The following is a 17089-nucleotide window of genomic DNA, read 5'->3' as shown; positions in this document are numbered from 1 at the left end:
AAGGGGGCGGAACAAGTGAGCAATGTAAGCCTAGGTGCAGACAATAACTCTTCTGTTGCCTGTAATCCTGAAAGAGCTTGCGGGAATAGGCCATAAAACACGGCTAGTGATGCTATTATAAACATGATGCCATGTTATTAAAATGGCAGGAATACGTTACATCCGCTATCCTGCCTAGAAGATATTGGAGTAATGTATTATTGTTATAGATTAATGGGACTGCTAAAGTAAGTTTTCCCAAGTTTAGGGCCATAAAGTTTTTATTAGTGACATAAGATACCATTCTGTAAATTTAGTTCACTCTTTCTTGGGTATGTTATTGAGGAAGAATTGCAGAAATGTTCTGTTGAGTTAGACAAAAATGACATGTGTCAGGCTAGGATACCGAGACTATATCACCTTTATAAGATGGACAGGCAAAGCATAAGAACACATAATACTACATAAATTAAACACATAATAAAACATTAAATTCTGTATAGGATTGTAAGTGAATATAAATGAATATAAATGTAAATGAATATAGTATAAAATGCTTCCAGTTTATTTGGTACACTTAATAATCAAATTTCTCACTGGATCACCTACCATATAAAGCAATGTAGCTATATTCTGTAGGTATACTATAGCTATACCATATATAGATTCTGTTTGGATGGAAAAGAATTCTTAGCACAGAACTGACAATAATGTGTTTGTGAATGAGGCCCGTGATACCGTCGTATCAGATATAGTGATGGGTTTTTACACTGTTAAGAAATCTCTACCTTGTGCCCCGAGTCTTCATCTCAATTTACTTCAAATGTCCAAATTAGCGAGAGGAATCCCTTATGCCCAGCTAAATGCTGGGCTATTGTGACAGCCGGACCCTTACATTTGGCCAACCCAGTAGTGACATGTGCTCAAGAAGTGATGTATTTTTCATCAAATGATCAATGGCAGTGTCTGAAAAGGGAAGAAAAAGGTGTTAACTGAAAGTGTACTGCATCATTAGAAAGCTGAAAAAGCCTTTGCACAATTTAAGACTGATACAGAGTGCACTTGTGATTGCCATGCTGTGATTTACAAGGAGTTACACAATCTCATCCGTTCTATCATCTTCTACCAGGGGTAGTTGGCAAGCTATGACTTGCGTATCCATGATCTTTAACAATGTGTGTGTGTGCAGAATGAGGGTATTGTACACCAAGGATCTGTGGAAAGGGACTAGCTGTGTTTATGAGTTACCCTAAGGTTAGTCACCCTAAGGTTAGTCATCATATCACGGCCCAAACCAGGCATTTTTCACCTCAATATTATCACTTTGTCTCTGTAATTGAAAGCCAACACTAACACTCTATACACCTTCTGTTGTTACTGAGGTCAAAAAAGCAAGAGCACAAGACCCATTCATGGACCCATTCATTCAAGGTCACAGAGATTGCTCACAAACTCAATCCTGGAGTGATCCAGTGATCTACAGATCCACAAAGTCAGAATCAGTACATTACAAGAGAACAGTTGTATAGATATTAAAGTTGCACAGAAATTAGAGTCACCTACATTTTCACAGCTGGAGCTTCTGTTTATGGAAATTGGACGTGACCCTGGAGTGCAGCATACAATCGGGTGAGCAAGTTTCAGTTCCACACTAGAAAGGGAAAATGGAGCGATTTGAGAGACGTTGAAAGAGGCATGGACATCAATGCAAGACCAGCCTGGTCCAGTATTTCAGAAACCGCCAACCTCGTGGGATTTCTTGTGCCATGGAGTTGAGAGTATACAGAGAGTGATGTGGAGAAACATGTGGTGAAAGGGGGACCCTGTGGACAGAACTGTTCTGATGAAGCTAACGGACTGCTCCAGATAGTGTGTGTGCCAGAGGTGGGGACTCGAGTCACATGACTTGGACTCGAGTCAGACTCGAGTCATTAATATTAAGACTTTTGACTTGACTTGAAAAAATATTCAGAGACTTAGACTTGACATGGACTTTTACACCAATAACTTGGGACTTGAATTGGACTTGAACCTGTTTACTTGCAAAGACTTGATTTTTTTTACCCCAAATCTGAATTTTAAAACGCATATTAATATTTATAAAGTGCGCCCCATTAATTTCATTTCCGTCCTTCTGACGCAGACCGGCGTTACACCAGATTCTGTGACCGTCGAGTTTTGTGACCACACGGGGCGCTATTTCACAGTTTCTGTTCAGAGGCACAAACGCTTTACGAATGCTACGTAAACTACGCTGATGCACTTTCTTTACTCGTTTTGTTGGTGTCCACGAGCCAAAATATGACAGATGTTTATATTTACATTTATCGTCTCTTAATTACATAAATGTACTTAAACAAGATTAACCATCCCCTCACCATTGCAGCCAACAAAGAAATCATGAATGGGATGTACAGGTGAGCCTTTTTAACTGGGGTCACCAATTCTGACGGCAGCCATCAGAATATGTGACCCCACTGAATCTCCAGGTAACAATAGTAGCCTACACCGTGACCCCACAATAACAGAAAACAATGAAAAAATAACCCTAACCTTTTATTAGTCTATATTTAAACATTTTATCCAAATGTTTAGAATAACCATTCGTAATGACAGCATCTTGCTTACGATGAAGCTTGCTATTTTCGTGTAAAATTATGTAACGAAACATTCTTGTTTAAGTACATTTATGTAATTAAGAGAAGATAAAATGTAAATGATCTGTCACCTTTTGGCTGGCGGACACCAACAAAACGAGTAAAGAAACGCATCAGCGTAGCATTCGTAAAGCGTTGGTGCCTGTAAAAAAAAAAAAGACTCGAAAGGACTTGAAATTCCAAGTTTCAGACTTGGGACTTGACTTGACGGTTGCTTGTCTTGACTCGAGACTTGACTTGAGTTGACTGTCTTTACTTGAGACTTGACTCGGGACTTGAGGATAAAGACTTGGACTTACTTGAGACTTGCAAAACACTGACTTGGTCCCACCTCTGGTGTGCGCCATAGCTTGTCATTCCTTAGCATAGAAGCTTTTACACTTGTAAAGCTGCTTTGTGACAATAACTGTTGTAAAAAGCATCATATCAATATATTTTGATTGATTGATTGAGAAGTGCTGTTTGAGTGCCTTTGCTGTCCAGTGAGCAAAAAAGAACAATAACTGGATCACTAAGGAGTTGAAAAACATTGCCTGGTCAGATGAATCCAGATTTCTGCTGCACCATGATGGGAGGATCAGCATTTGGCACAAGCAACATTAATCAAGCGCTTCCTGTCACATGTCAGTAGTTCAGGCTGGTGGCGGAATAATGGTGAGGGGAATGTTTTCTTGGCACTCCCTGGGTCCTATAATACTGTGGATGGATGTTTGGACAGTATGGGTTGTCTAAGCATTATGGCCAACCATGTTCCTCCCTTCATGGCAGATATTTACCCAATGGCAGAAGGACACTTTCAGAAAAACAGTGTGCCATGCTACAAGGGTCATTTAGTCATGGATTATGTTCCAAGAACACCACTGCACATGTCCCTATCTCCTCAGACCTTCACAGTCCTCAAATCGTAATCCAGTAGAGCATATTTGGAACATCACTATTCAGAGTATGTCAGTACATATAATTAGCAGCAACTGTGAGAAATTATTCTGTCCACATCAGCCAACATTCCTATAGAACAATTTGAACACCTAGTGGAATCTATGCCACATCAAATTGCTGCGATTCTGAAAGCCAAAGGAGGTCTAACACACAACAAGATTAAAATTTTCCATTATACTGCATATACTTTTTTTGTGGTGTTGAGGATTGTATGTTTTATGGGAATGAGTGTTTGTGCTGTAACTTGCTCATTTAAATCAAAATCATTTACAGACATATGCAAATATTTGGGTCCCCTGGTCAAATTCCATGTTTGATTGATTTTCTAATTGACAATAAGTAAATGCATCCTCTACATGGTACCAACATCTGCACATTTTTATGCAGTTATGGAAAAATGGGGTCTGTACACTTAAAAACACTGAATAGTGTTTTTCCCCAATAAGATAAGTAGAGCAAAAAATATATAGCAATAAAGATGAGATTCTCATATAAATAGAAATATTGAAATATGTTCCCTAAAGAGGATGTGTGACAGAAAATCATAAAAATGTGATTTATTCAGGAGTGTTCAAACTTTTCCATATGTTGTGTATGTTTGTAGTTGTGTAGAAGTTATAGAGAAAGATAAATAGTCTATTTGGGAAAAAAGCAAAAGTAGAAAAACAGTAAAAAACCAAAATAGAAATGTTAATATTCAGGAATGTTACTGTTTACTGTATCTCTATTCATTTCAACAATGGAATTATAGTGGTTATTCTATATTCTGCAAAACAAAAACAATAACAAAGCATGATTGCATTATATTTAAAATGGCTGATATGGCTGATAATACACTATATTGCCAAAAGTATTCGCTCACCCATCCACATTATCGTAATCAGGTGTTCCAATCACTTATATGGCCACAGGTGTATAAAATTAAGCCCGTCATGCAGTTTTTACAAACATTTCTGAAAGAATGGGTTGCTCTCAGGAGCTCAGTGAATTCCAGTCTGGAACTGTGATAGGATGTCACCTGTGAAACAAATCTAGTCGTGAAATTTCCTTAAAAATTGAAGTGTTTGGGGACAACAGCAACTCAGCCACGAAGTGGTAGCCCACATAAACTAACAGCGGGGTCAGTGGATGCTGAAGCGCATAGTGCGAAGACGTCGCCAACTTTCTGTAGTCAGTCACTACAGACATCCAAACTTCATGTGGCCTTCAAATTAGCTCAAGATCAGTACACAGAGAGCTTCCTGGAATGTGTTTCCATGGTCGAGCAGCTGCATCCATACATCACCAAGTACAATGCAAAGTGTCGGATGCAGTGGTGTAAAGCACGCCACTACTGGACTCAAGATCAGTGGAGGCGTGTTCTCTGGAGTGACAAATCGTACTTCTCCATCTGACAATCTGATGGACGAGTCTCGGTTTGGCGGTTACCAGGAGAACTTGTCTGACTGCATTGTGCCAAGTGTAAAGTTGGTGGAGGGGGGTTTATGGTTTGGGGTTGTTTTTCAGTAGCTGGGCTTGACCCCTTAGTTCCAGTGAAAGGAACTCTGAATGCTTCAGCATACCAAGACATTTTGGATAATTCCATGCTCCCAACTTTGTGGGAACAGTTTTGAGCTCTTCCAACATAACTGTGCACCAATGCACAAAGCAAGGTCCATAAAGACATGGATGGCAGAGTCTGGTGTGAATGAACTTGACTGGCCTGGACCAGTCCTGACCTCACCCCGATAGAACACCTTTGGGATTAATTAGAGCAGAGATTGAGAGCCAGACCTTCTCATCCAACATCAGTATGTGACCTCAAAAACAAACCTTGTGGACAGCATTTCCAGAAGAGCTTAAACTGTTCTAGTTGCAAAGGGTGGACCAACGTCATAATGAACGTCATATCCTATGGATTAGGAATGGGATGTCACTTAAGCCCATATGTGAGTTAAAGAAGGTGAACTAATACTTTTGGCAATATAGTGTATGTCCTGTTTTCAGAACTGCTTAATTGTAATAACCACACTCCTCTTAGCATGTTACAAAGTTTCTTTTCAAATCACTAATCGAGTTTGTCCGTCATCTCAGGTAAACTAAAGGTGCCATTGGCCAAGACAAAACTAAACCTGTCGTTCCACATATAAATAGAAACCTTTGAAAAGTCATGGGCTCACTTTTTAGTTTTTCTGTGAGTGCATGTAAAATGCTGTCATTTCAAGAATTCAGTCCTTTTTAGTGTGGCGACCACAGGCAGATTTAAAATAAATTCAGTGATTAAGAGTGAGTGTGCAGAGAATTTGGACAGTGAGGCTGTGGTATAATGAATCAGGATTCGAGCTTTAGACCCAAATTTTTAATTTTTCCCTAGGATGTGCCTGACATGGGCAGCGTTTAATCACCCCTGGTGACAGCACTGAGCGCTTTCATTTAACCTTGACTGAAGATCATGAATTCTAACGCTTTTAATTGGGTACATCATTTAACGGTGCGAGCAGAGCAAATTCCCCCGAATTCAAAGCTCCGAGATTGACAGGCGGGGCAGTGAGGCCTAGCACAATTAAAGAAGATCTGTGTGCACTGCCCCTGTCACCACACAAGTACGGCTGTTTGATCACTGTGCAGCTTCACATATTTCACTTTGTTTTGAGTGTGGGTGACTAAATTAAGATTTTGGGGTCATGGACGTGGCTTAAGCGATAGGGGGCAATATTCCACTTCACACACACACACACACACACACACACACACACACACCACCACCACCACCACCACCACCACCTCTGGCCTCCAGGCAGTTACCACCTCTACTAGGATGTGACAGCAGGAAATACAACAATGGGACTCTTATACCATTATGTTTATTACCACGCTGTCACTCTTAATTGAAATGTTCTGAAATGGTGAGAGTTACAATGGCATCTCTACGAGCCACTGGAAGTCATAACTATCTCTGACCTCTTTGCAGACAATTGCCCCTATGTGATGTGTAAAGCTGTATGAAGTGGCACACTGAAATGCATTTTAGTCCCTAATTGTTTTCCTGCCTCTGACTCCGCAGAGAGAGAAAATTAATCTGTGTGCCAGACCACTCCTCTGTGCACAGTCTAACCATCCACAGCATGTTTGGTTAAGGAACCAAGCTCCAGGGTTTAATTTCATATTTTGCAATTACATTTTTTTCCTGGGACAAGTTTTAATGTATTATTTAAATTATCTTAGCTTTGGGATATTTTAGGGTTTTTAAACAATACATTGCTTTTGGGATTTGGGGGAATGCAGGGTGGAATTGAGTCAGATCTCTGTTCGTAATTCCACGGAGAGTAACTGTTGTGGCAAATGGTGATGTAGCTGAACACACAGGATGGTTTTGAGAATACTGTATGCATGTGAAAACAATTTAAGTAAATGTTGAGCAACAGAACATTTAGGAGATGATTTCCTTTGTTTTTGTGATGATTAAATAAAGATTTCAAACTAGATTTTTTTATCAGCATATGAATAAATATGCAACTCTTCCTTAATCAGGAACAAAGTCTAATGTGAAGTATGCATTATGTGCAGGAAGGGTAACACTTCCTTTGATCATGTATATATAAAGATATTGAGGAATACATTCTTCATTTTTATGTTCTAACTCAGTTAATCTAGAATTTCAGCACAATATTAAACATTATTATTATACAACACAATATTAAACCAATGGTCCATAGAATAGTAGGAGGTATCGTCAAGGCTGACGTCAGTTTCAGAAGAAATGTTTTGGTGAGGAGTGTTGAATAAAACTTTTTTTAAATCAAATAAATCAACAATATAAAGTGACATTTGTACTACTTTTCAACCATTCATCTGACCATAGTTCAGGACTTGGGTAATCAGCACAGTTTTGGTAATGTGCACGGTGTCCACAGAACTGTATGTATTTATTTGGATCATACACAGCAGTAGCTGATTTCACTAATTAGGTTGCCTTTTTGTCATAAGGACGGGAGCTCATTACAGACATTCGCTTGCACTGCACAGGGTTGGAACAACAACCTGTAGACACTGCAGCCGTTGATCAAAAGTGAAGAGTCATTCTGCCGAGTCTGATCACGTCAGTGTCAACATACCAGGAAACAAATTCCCTATGGCTTTTCATTCACAAAATAAAGCTTTTTTATGCTGTTCACGACCGCTGATTATGTATTTAAACAAAACACTGCTACAGGTCCCAGGGTCAACTGAGTGTGTGTCTTACACAGTTATAAGGAAGCAGCATTAGAAGCTTTAAATTATATTTCCACTGTCTGTAAACAAGCAAGAAAATTTGATTATACAGTACCATTGTCACCTTAAACGTCTTTAATGCAATATATCCGAGAATGAGTCACAAACTATAGCATACAATTCATGTAAACAAATAACATCCTTTCAAATTCCAAGGTTTTGGATTTTAACGTGAATGTAGTCACAGTTTAATTCACAAACTGCGCATATATACATTTTATGAAGTGCGCTTCGGAAATGATCCAGAAACCACTGTTCTGCCTGATTCTGATTGTTTACCTTTTTATGCATATCATCGTGTCTCTGTTAAATAACATGAATAAAATTTTGTTGTATGAATCCTCCAGGAGTCTGAGAGAAGGCCTGGAGAATTATGCACTGTAAGTTATGAGGGAGCAAATTAACGAGGTAAGAACTAATGAAGCTTACGAGCGGCGGCCCATCACAGTTGAGGGATCCTCACACACTCTCCTCGTAATGTATGAGCTCCATAAAACCAGTCCATTCCTGCCGCTCACTCCTGAAGTCAGACTAAATGTACATGTTATAGCCCAGCTCCTGCATGGCTTATAATTAGACTACCCCAAGGCCCAGTCATGCGCCGGCTCAAGACTTATGTACAAAATGTACAGACATTTTCCTCTTCCTCGTGGGGTCAAAGGTCCGATAACTCCATGCACAGCACTAAGCTTCGTGGATCAAAACTGTAACGTAGTTTATGTTCTAACTTCAGTAATTTAAGAGACACGAGTTTTGCAAAAATAATTAAGACTCTATGATGGCAAAAGTTATTAAATGTTCTTTATTTTTAAATACAAAACGTGATCTGCAAGCCAACATTTTCCAAGGGCGATATAAAGCACATAAAAAAAGCTTTAAAAAGACTGAAGTAATAATAGCTAAAGTATGAGTATAGTAAAGACATTCAGACACAATAGTAATAACTATGGAGCATATTGTGACGGGCAGTGTGAGCTACTAAAAAAGGAAGTGATCACGCCAAGTCTCAGGGAAAGAGGATGGTTTAATAGAAAGTGCGCAAACCAAATACCCGTGACATAGATCCAGATTAAGGAAATAATAACCAGCAGTCAACTGGTACAAGGACAAGACATATATAGACGAACAAACGACCCTCAGGTGAGACGGATCACGGGTCCCGCCCACCTGAGGGACGAACATCACGTGACCAAAAACAGGACATCTGCCGCTGTAAACGTGGGCGACCAACAGGGGGCCCCCCCACAACGTGACACATATCACCTTAAGGAGTCCAACTAGTCAGGAGACTGGCATAGGATGACATTGATATTGTGAAGCCGGCAGCAACTTTAAAAGCCTGAAATTAGAGGAAATGTGCCTGGGTCATCAGGTTCCACAACCAGAAGCACAAAGCTGGACTTGGTTTCCAGGTAGCAAGACGGCAGCCTTCTCTTCATGAAAGCGCCCACTACCCCAAGGCCTGCAGCCTTGCAACAGCATATGTTAAATATGTGGTGAAAGATGTTGGGGTCAGAAAAGAATGCAGTGGTTTAAATGCCAAGCGAAATCTTTAGCGCAGATCCAATTCAAAACAAATCTCCGCCCACACCTTCCCTACAGGGAGGCACTGTGCTGCTCTTATGACCCTCATGCTCCTCGGCACAGGCTAGAAAACACCAGCTAGAATGACTTGAAAACTAGGGTACATTCTGTTAAAAACTTAAAACTAGTAAAACTAGGGAACAGTTCTGTTTTTTGATTGGACAATTTTTCAAGGCAAAAATGCTAATCTAGTGTGAAGCCTAAGGCCAAGTTTGAAAGGAAAACACGGGTGAATCCCAGAGTGAATCCTAACCAGAGTTTGAGTCAAGAATTGGCCAAGGTACACAGCACAGGTTTTCACAGGTTTTCGAGATGAATTAAGTCAAAATCTGACATCAGTGACCTCATGACCAAAGTTTATATAAAAATTACCAACAAAGACTTACACAATAAACAAAATACTTACTTTATTAACTTTAGTGCTATTTTATTTTTGAACATTAAGCTTGGAATAGAGTCAAAGTCAAATTTATTTATATAGCGCATTTTACAACAGCTGATGTCACAAAGCATCTTCACACCAAGTCAAAGCCCCTAGTGAGCAAGCCAAGGGCGTCAGTGGCAAGGAAAAACTCCCTAGAGCACGAGGAAGAAACCTTGAGAGGAACCAAGACTCAAAGGGAGGGACCTATCCTCCTCTGCTTGACATTGGACACCACAATAGCAGCAATGTAAACATTAAACAAAATAATATTAGTAATAATAATAAACGTAATGGGGAAACAAATCATGTTTATTGGGGAAGCAAATAATGTTTATCCTAGTTTACTTGAAATCAAAGTCTGCGTATGATCAGAATAGGTGCGTCTGAAACCTATTTTTATTATTTGTATTAATTATTATTAAATAATTAAGCATGCTTTATTATTTCAGAAACTCACATATAATTGTGAAGGTCAGGATATATTTGCTGACACCATGTTCATGTTCTTGTGATGATACATTATTTTCAAGTACAGACACACAGGAGACTAATCTGATTATCTATTGTCAAAAAGAAACTTTCCACATCCTAAGACTTGTATAAATCCAACACTGAACTATGTTAAAGCAGCTAATGGATTTTACACTATCTCAGAAGTGCTACTGTCTTTATCTAACTTATCCTGTCCTTAATAGATTAATCTCTACAATTGAGTCTCTTTACCACCATGGTGGCCATGACACTCATGGTCAGTGATTGTCTACCAATTTAGACAATAAGACCTTCTGTTTACGCCACATGCTGTCACTCTCAGGTGTACATTGGCCCAGATGCATTTTATGATGCCTGTATTAGAGCTCCCTCTTCAGGAGCAAAGTGGTACTGCATTTATTTTCACACGGCGTCAGAGTACATAAAAAACAAGATTATGTAGTCGGAACGTTAAGGATCACTCTATGGCTTTGAGCGAACAAAATAAGATGTTAATTGTCACACTGCAAAAGCTGAAAGTACATCATTGACTACAGTTCTCTTTGTTTTTTCTGCTCATTTTCATTCGGTTTGAGAAAAGAACTCTCAAACCAAATAATCTTAATGCATACAGGGAACTGCCGACACAGCGACTCGATTCAGTATGCCAGTGTACAAAAGTGGCACTCAAATTCCTCATTCCATCTTGTCTTTGGGACAAAAATACTTTTTTTGTAGCAGATATAAAGAAAAGGAGGGAAATTAAGGAGAAGTGAAGTTCAGCTGCCTGATCGCTCTCTTTCCCCGTGTCTCCCCAGAAAGGAAATTCAGCATTTATAAGGCGATCTTCTGGGCCTGCTGTGGGGGCCACACGGTGAGTGCACTTACGCGTCCCTTTGTTAGGGTGAGTTGGCAATTTCCTGTGAGATGGAACAACTGTAGACAGCCGCTATTTTTGAACACCCCTCCGTCTCTTCCCCCCTCCCGATAATGCTTCTGACACGAGGACCAAACCAGTGTAGCCCCCCCCCCCCGATACACCCGGAGGAGGCCTGACATGAGATTCATGTCCACTTCAGCTATTCACAACACCTCAACTGCAGACAGGTAAGGAAGGGAAAAAATACTTACACTCCACATTTCCTTATTTCTCCTACCCGGTCAAATCTACCTTTCCCCCTCTGTGCGTCAATCTATACTCATCTGCAGGAGATTCTGTAAGCAAATAGCTTTCATTGTCCTAACTCAACAGGCCAAATGAGCACATCTGAACAGAGCGCGTGATTAAAGGGCCTCTTAATATAGGACTGCTCATAATTATTAATCACGGATATAACAGCCGTCATGGCCACCGCAGTAATATGTTACAGCGCCTTCAAATAATTATACAGCGCTCAGTAGTGGTCAGCGACCCCGGGCGAGGTGGTTTAGCAAACCATGACTCTTGTCACCAGTAACTCCCTCCATCCTCCACCCCTCCACCCTCCATCCTCCACCCCTCCTAACAGGTAGGCTAGCCTGTACTCCGCTGCCGTGCGATCCTCATTTAGCGCTACGCTGGTTTTCATAATTAGCGCCGCGAGGCCTCATTAAGTCCGCTCTAATGAATAAATATTGTATTTCATAGCCTGATTACCAGATCAGCTCAATGCTCGAGCGTCGTAAACAATTATTTCCCTAAATATTCATCACCCTAAAGTGGATGATCATTGGTATTTAATACCAGTATTTTCGAGTGCATCTTTATTATGCAAATAATACTTTTTGAAGCGCTGGTTTCTTGCAGAACCAAAAAAGACTCACAAAAGGAAATAAAAAATAGGAAATTCTTTAGTGACCCGCGTTTTTTCGTACTGGGATGAGTTTTGAGGACACAGAACATAACCCTGATCCGCCCACTACGCATCTCCTCACAAAGCCTGAGTGATGGAGTGATTACTGCACAACAGCAGAGAACTTAATACAACACTTGGCTGACACCTCAGTCGTGGTGTGATCAGGCCTACTGGTTTAATCCCATATATAACCCGTGTTTCTTCCATGCCTCTTAAAAAATTAATTCAATTGATTTGTCCCTTTGTCCCAAGCACTTAAGTGAATGTGACAAAAACAAGTGTGGGACTGCACTGAAGAGGGGGGGGGGGGGGGTTGGGCGTGATAGCCAGATCTAGCGTGCTTTAATAGGAAAGATGATTTACAGGTATAAGATTTTGCCATTAGAGTCTGCTAATTATTTCTGCACCATTAATGGCAGTTCTCTAATGAGGGCTCGGAACAGGCGATGCAGTACACCGGGCCGCCGTAGTAAAAGAGGGATGGGAGGAGAGGCGGAGGCCCGGCTCCACCTGCCAGGATGCACGCACGCACGCCTCTGCCAGCCACAGCCAGTCATCGCCATCGGAAACTTCCCGAGGGCATCACCACCCCAGTGAATGCAATATAAAGACACGCTTCTATGAAAAGAAACATTTTGTTTATTTCACGACTTTAATATAATACACATTTAAAGTCTTGGACTTTCTGAATCCTAAAGCACACAGCTCATCCTATAACGTTGAGGATCTCATTTAAAACGCAGTTATGGCATGACCGTTTATGGAAGATGAGAATGACTAACCAAGCACAACAGCTTTTCCTCTTTATTTGACCACAAGTCAAATTACAAAGGGGCAACAAAAAAGAACACCAACCATTTTTAAAAATGCTTTCAAACAGCTTTTTAAACAATTTGAGTCATTTGAAATATGAATCAACTCATGGGATGAACAATTTTGCAAAATGCTCATTTTGGTTAAATGACAACATGTCGGTATTTAGATGCACAGTATTGAAAATTACAGTACAGGCTTTCAGAAATCTTTAAAAATGCCACTAAGTGACCTACAACTTGGTAAGTTGATACATTTAAAACAATGTACAATTTAACATTTCTTGTAGACCATTCTGAACTGTCTACCCAAAAGGCACATGAACTTGTAATGAAGCTCCAACATTGTAGAACGTTAAGAACAGAACCAAATCTGAACGCAGGCCACTGTGGGAGGGGCAGACCCAGACCCGTTTCTGCTCATTCGTTCTCCTCCAACTGCTTCCTCAAACTAGAAAAGGTCAAAGATCAAATGTCAGCACCCCGAAAACATCAAGCAGAGTTCAACTCAACTGTACTTTTCTCTCGATGGGCATCAGACTCGGTGCGGAGGTTTAACGGCGAGATCAACCGAACTATTACCTTTTCAAGTAAGCATGGGCGTTGTCATAGCCGTGGTACTTGGCCAGGTAGACCAGCACTCCTGTTGCACAGTGGCCCTCCCTGGCCCTGCAGAAGCTGCAGTTACAGATGCCTCGGCACGGGGGGCAGCGCCACTCCTGAAATACAGCGGCACCTGCTCAGTCACGCATGTACGCTTCATGCCCACTCAGTGACGGTAACCATGCAAGATGACAGAAAAAGTTGACAACGGGCAGGATGTGGACAGACTCAAAGCCTCTCTCTGCCAACATAGAGCAGTTTCATTTCCTGCAAACTTCCGCCAGACTGAAGGACTCCACCCACCGCCTTTGATCACTTGCCCTCCAAAGTCTGGCATGCTTAACCTACCCTTCTTTGTGCAAAATAACTGACAGGACTGAGCCTCAGTGAAGTGCTCTGGTTAATACATCCAACCCATAGTCAGTTCCCACCTTCCCTTTTAGGGAGATTTTAGTGATAGTTCGATGACGTGAAGATGTAATGTTGTCAAGGTTAAAGTTTGTAAACGATGTGAGGTTTAGTCAGAGCAGGTAAGTGCAGACGGACTCTCAACGTGGGTACTCACAGGGTCCAGCAGTGCAATGCGGACGTCCTCTCCGTAGCGGTTTCGCAGACAGGGGCCGCAAAACTGCCCTCTAACTCCCACGCACTCTGGGTTACGACAGTTTGTCTTGGTGTCGATCGTCTTCTGACGACACTGGTGACAGGTGCTTCCCTGCAGGAGCGAGAGAACTTTAGACTGCTGTGTTTCCACATACAAAGTGACAGCAACTTGTGACCCTCACTCCAAGGGCAACACCAATGAAGTAACAGCAAACAATATATATAACACGGGAGGCGACTGTGTGTTTCTTTGATGGTTTATGACTGTAGACAAAGGTCTCTTAGCCTGTAAATTTCTGAAGATAAGCCTCAGGATTGCTTTTGGCCAAAGTCACATGACATGGCATCAGCAAGACCAAGAGGATTGGCTTAGATCCACTGACCCCGCCCATACAGGAAGAGAAGTTATTTGAAGGGCAAAAGTCTTGCTGGCCAACCATTCCATGTGCATCAAGTTCACCACCACACCGTTCCAGCACTGGTGAGCAGTGGCACCCTGGTGGAGTGAGTTTAGAGCCGCTTCTTGTGACAGGCAAACACAGCCAGCTGAGCCTCAGTCCTCACAGCTCAGTTACAGTTAGAAGCAGACAGGGACAGTAGCGAGTGGGGGGGGTCTTACGGTGCTGCTGCTGTAGACCTTCTCTCGGACGTTGATGCAGATGTCGTCCAGCTCAGCCTGGGTGATGTCCTCCACGGGCCTCACGACATGAGGGATGGTGAGAATGTTGTTGTAGTTGCGGCGACGTCGGGGCTCCTAAACCATTACACAGGTCAACATCAACACTGTGCAACACTGTGTGCGTGCAAGCACAAGAAAAGCACTAGCTAATCACGAAAATGTCAGAGGGGAAAGACAAGACACACAATAGCACAAATAAATTAACAAAAATTATTTGGAGTCTATAGGAAACTTCAAGTTCTCCCCCAAGCCCTATTCTGTCGTTACTGCTCCCCTTCCCATGATGCCTGGTGGCTCACCGGTTCCTCATCATCATCATCGCTGTATCTGGTCTTGCGCACCAGGCTGAAGTGATCCTCCAGCTCCTCATCAAATGCCGGAGTGGGCGGGCCTTCCACCAGCGAGCGGGAGCGTGTGTGGGGCCGCGTCACACGCTCCGGATTCCTCCGGCGGACCCCGGGGGCCCCCAGCGACTGGCGAGGAGCACGACGAGGCTACGCACACAGAAAGATCAACCTCTGCTTCTCCAGACCAAAGCAGCCAACACAGATCATTAGGAGCCTTTTTGCAGCTTACCGTATTGGTGATGGGTAGAGACATTCTCCGAGGGATGATTCCCGGGACTTTGTTCAACTCCGCCATTAGCTTAGCCAGCTACAAAAGTGGAGAATTAAATTGTTAAATGTTTTTCTGTACGAGATTCAGAAGCAAAAGAACCTAAATTCAGTTATTTCATAAGCAGTAACTGTACCAAAACAGAATGCGTTTGTTTACGCATATGTTCAAATGAGAAGATGAGCAACAGATGTACATCCATCAGGCGGCTGAACTAAAGATGGCTGGTGCATGTATGTTTACCATTGCTTTGTTCTCTTTAATGTTGAGAGCCCGCTTTGCAATGAAGTCGTCCTCCTCAGAGTCCGATCCATGGTCCTTGGGCTTGGAAGCAGACGGGGGTCTCGCCGGCTTCTTCTGATTGGCCTTTTTGGTGGGGAACTTCATAGCCACCCTGAGGGTGAAGGAGCGTCGAGGTCTCTTCTGTTGCTCCGACAACTCGGAGTCCGACTCCATTTTCTGAAAGGGGGAAAAAATTAATGGACAATGTTGGTTGGCTAATCACAGATACATCATCACAATATGTAATGAACAGTAACATTAGTTTTGATAACTCACCATGGCACTCATGTCTTTACTGAAGGAGTCATTCTCAAAGCCACTGCAGGTTTCCTCCTCCGACACAGAGGGGGCTACGACCTTGCGGTTCTGAGTTGAGCTCCTTGTCTGTCGGACCGGCCTCTTCTGCATGAGAGAAATCCACATTTAAGAGTTTGTTTGACTAAACAACGACTTCAAGAACGGCACTGAATGCAATATATGTAGAAAACAAGTACTGTTTAACTATTGCAATTATTAAAGAAGGGTGTTTAAATTCTGGTATACGTATGTTTTGGACGTATTGCGTACCGTAGCTCCAAATCCATCGGAACCGAAGCTGTCACAGCTGTCGTCTGAGGAAGAGGAGGTCTCCATAGCAACCAGAGTCGAGTTCCGGTAACTTCTCAGGTTCATCCTCGCGGAAGGGGGAGGGGCTTGTTGAGTCTGTAGTGATCAGGACGAAGACACTTAATAATGTCCGTGAATATACACATCTGCGCTTTAACTAAACTTTCATGCGAGAAACCGGTTGTGAAGTACTTAAAAGTTTGCAGCCAGTCGGCTAGCCAAAATTCACAAGTTTAATTTAGTAACTATAACGTGTACAGCATAAATAACAAATAATCCATCAGAGGAGAAATGAAGCGTGTTTGAAGCACTCTTCGACGACAGTATGTTCTCCAGTGTGAGACACACGTAGATCTAACAACACATTTAATTAAATCAGTTCAGTCCACTAACTAACTAACCATGCAGCCTATACAAGGAACTTGATAGCTAGGACACTTTAGCTAAAACAATCTAAAATAGTAATTTGCCTAATAAAACGAAATTGTGCATCCTGCAAAAACAAAGTCAATCGGCAGAAAAAAAAGAAATGGAATGTGTTTGCATACCCGGGTTCGCATTGTCCTGTTTCTGCCTGCTGCACACCGCGAGTACGAGGTGGAGGTTTCAACACAACGTGAGTACGAGGTGGAGGTTCACGGAGAACTTCGCGGGAAATCTTTGAGAGGTGTGGCGATACTCCGCGCCACAGCAAGGTCCTGCAAGGTCCCTAAATTTATTATTTTTTAAATAGCGTAATTAATTATATG

General features: G+C 41.9%; 1 protein-coding gene and 1 long non-coding RNA gene across 2 annotated transcripts; both read right to left on the bottom strand.

Moving 5' to 3' along the window:
• Positions 1-678: 678 nt before the first annotated feature.
• On the bottom strand, positions 679-11570 carry LOC143511619 (uncharacterized). Its single transcript, XR_013130195.1, has 3 exons — positions 11437-11570; positions 1543-1630; positions 679-945 (listed from the first exon to the last, which is right to left on the bottom strand). It is a non-coding gene; the product is annotated as an uncharacterized LOC143511619 (long non-coding RNA).
• Positions 11571-12930: 1360 nt separating this feature from the next.
• cdca7a (cell division cycle associated 7a) lies at positions 12931-17041 on the bottom strand. The gene is made up of 10 exons (XM_077002803.1): positions 16889-17041; positions 16302-16436; positions 16011-16136; positions 15696-15911; positions 15414-15491; positions 15137-15331; positions 14778-14912; positions 14121-14270; positions 13535-13671; positions 12931-13403 (listed from the first exon to the last, which is right to left on the bottom strand). Exons 1-10 carry the CDS (start codon positions 16898-16900, stop codon positions 13373-13375), a joined length of 1215 nt encoding a protein of 404 aa, XP_076858918.1. The 5' UTR covers positions 16901-17041; the 3' UTR covers positions 12931-13372.
• Between the last annotated feature and the right edge of the window lie 48 nt (positions 17042-17089).

Source organism: Brachyhypopomus gauderio, chromosome 4 (assembly GCF_052324685.1).
Source record: "Brachyhypopomus gauderio isolate BG-103 chromosome 4, BGAUD_0.2, whole genome shotgun sequence".
NCBI classification, from domain to species: Eukaryota; Metazoa; Chordata; class Actinopteri; order Gymnotiformes; family Hypopomidae; genus Brachyhypopomus; species Brachyhypopomus gauderio.
This window is presented reverse-complemented; position numbering and strand designations above follow the sequence as displayed.

Bases quoted from the DNA above. Each gene is read 5' to 3' on its own strand.
- cdca7a (XM_077002803.1), bottom strand. The intron at 14,913-15,136 runs GTGAGCCACCAG...GTAATGGTTTAG, and splicing joins ATGATGATGATGAGGAACCG to GAGCCCCGACGTCGCCGCAA. The intron at 13,672-14,120 runs GTGAGTACCCAC...GCTGTATTTCAG, and splicing joins GCATTGCACTGCTGGACCCT to GAGTGGCGCTGCCCCCCGTG.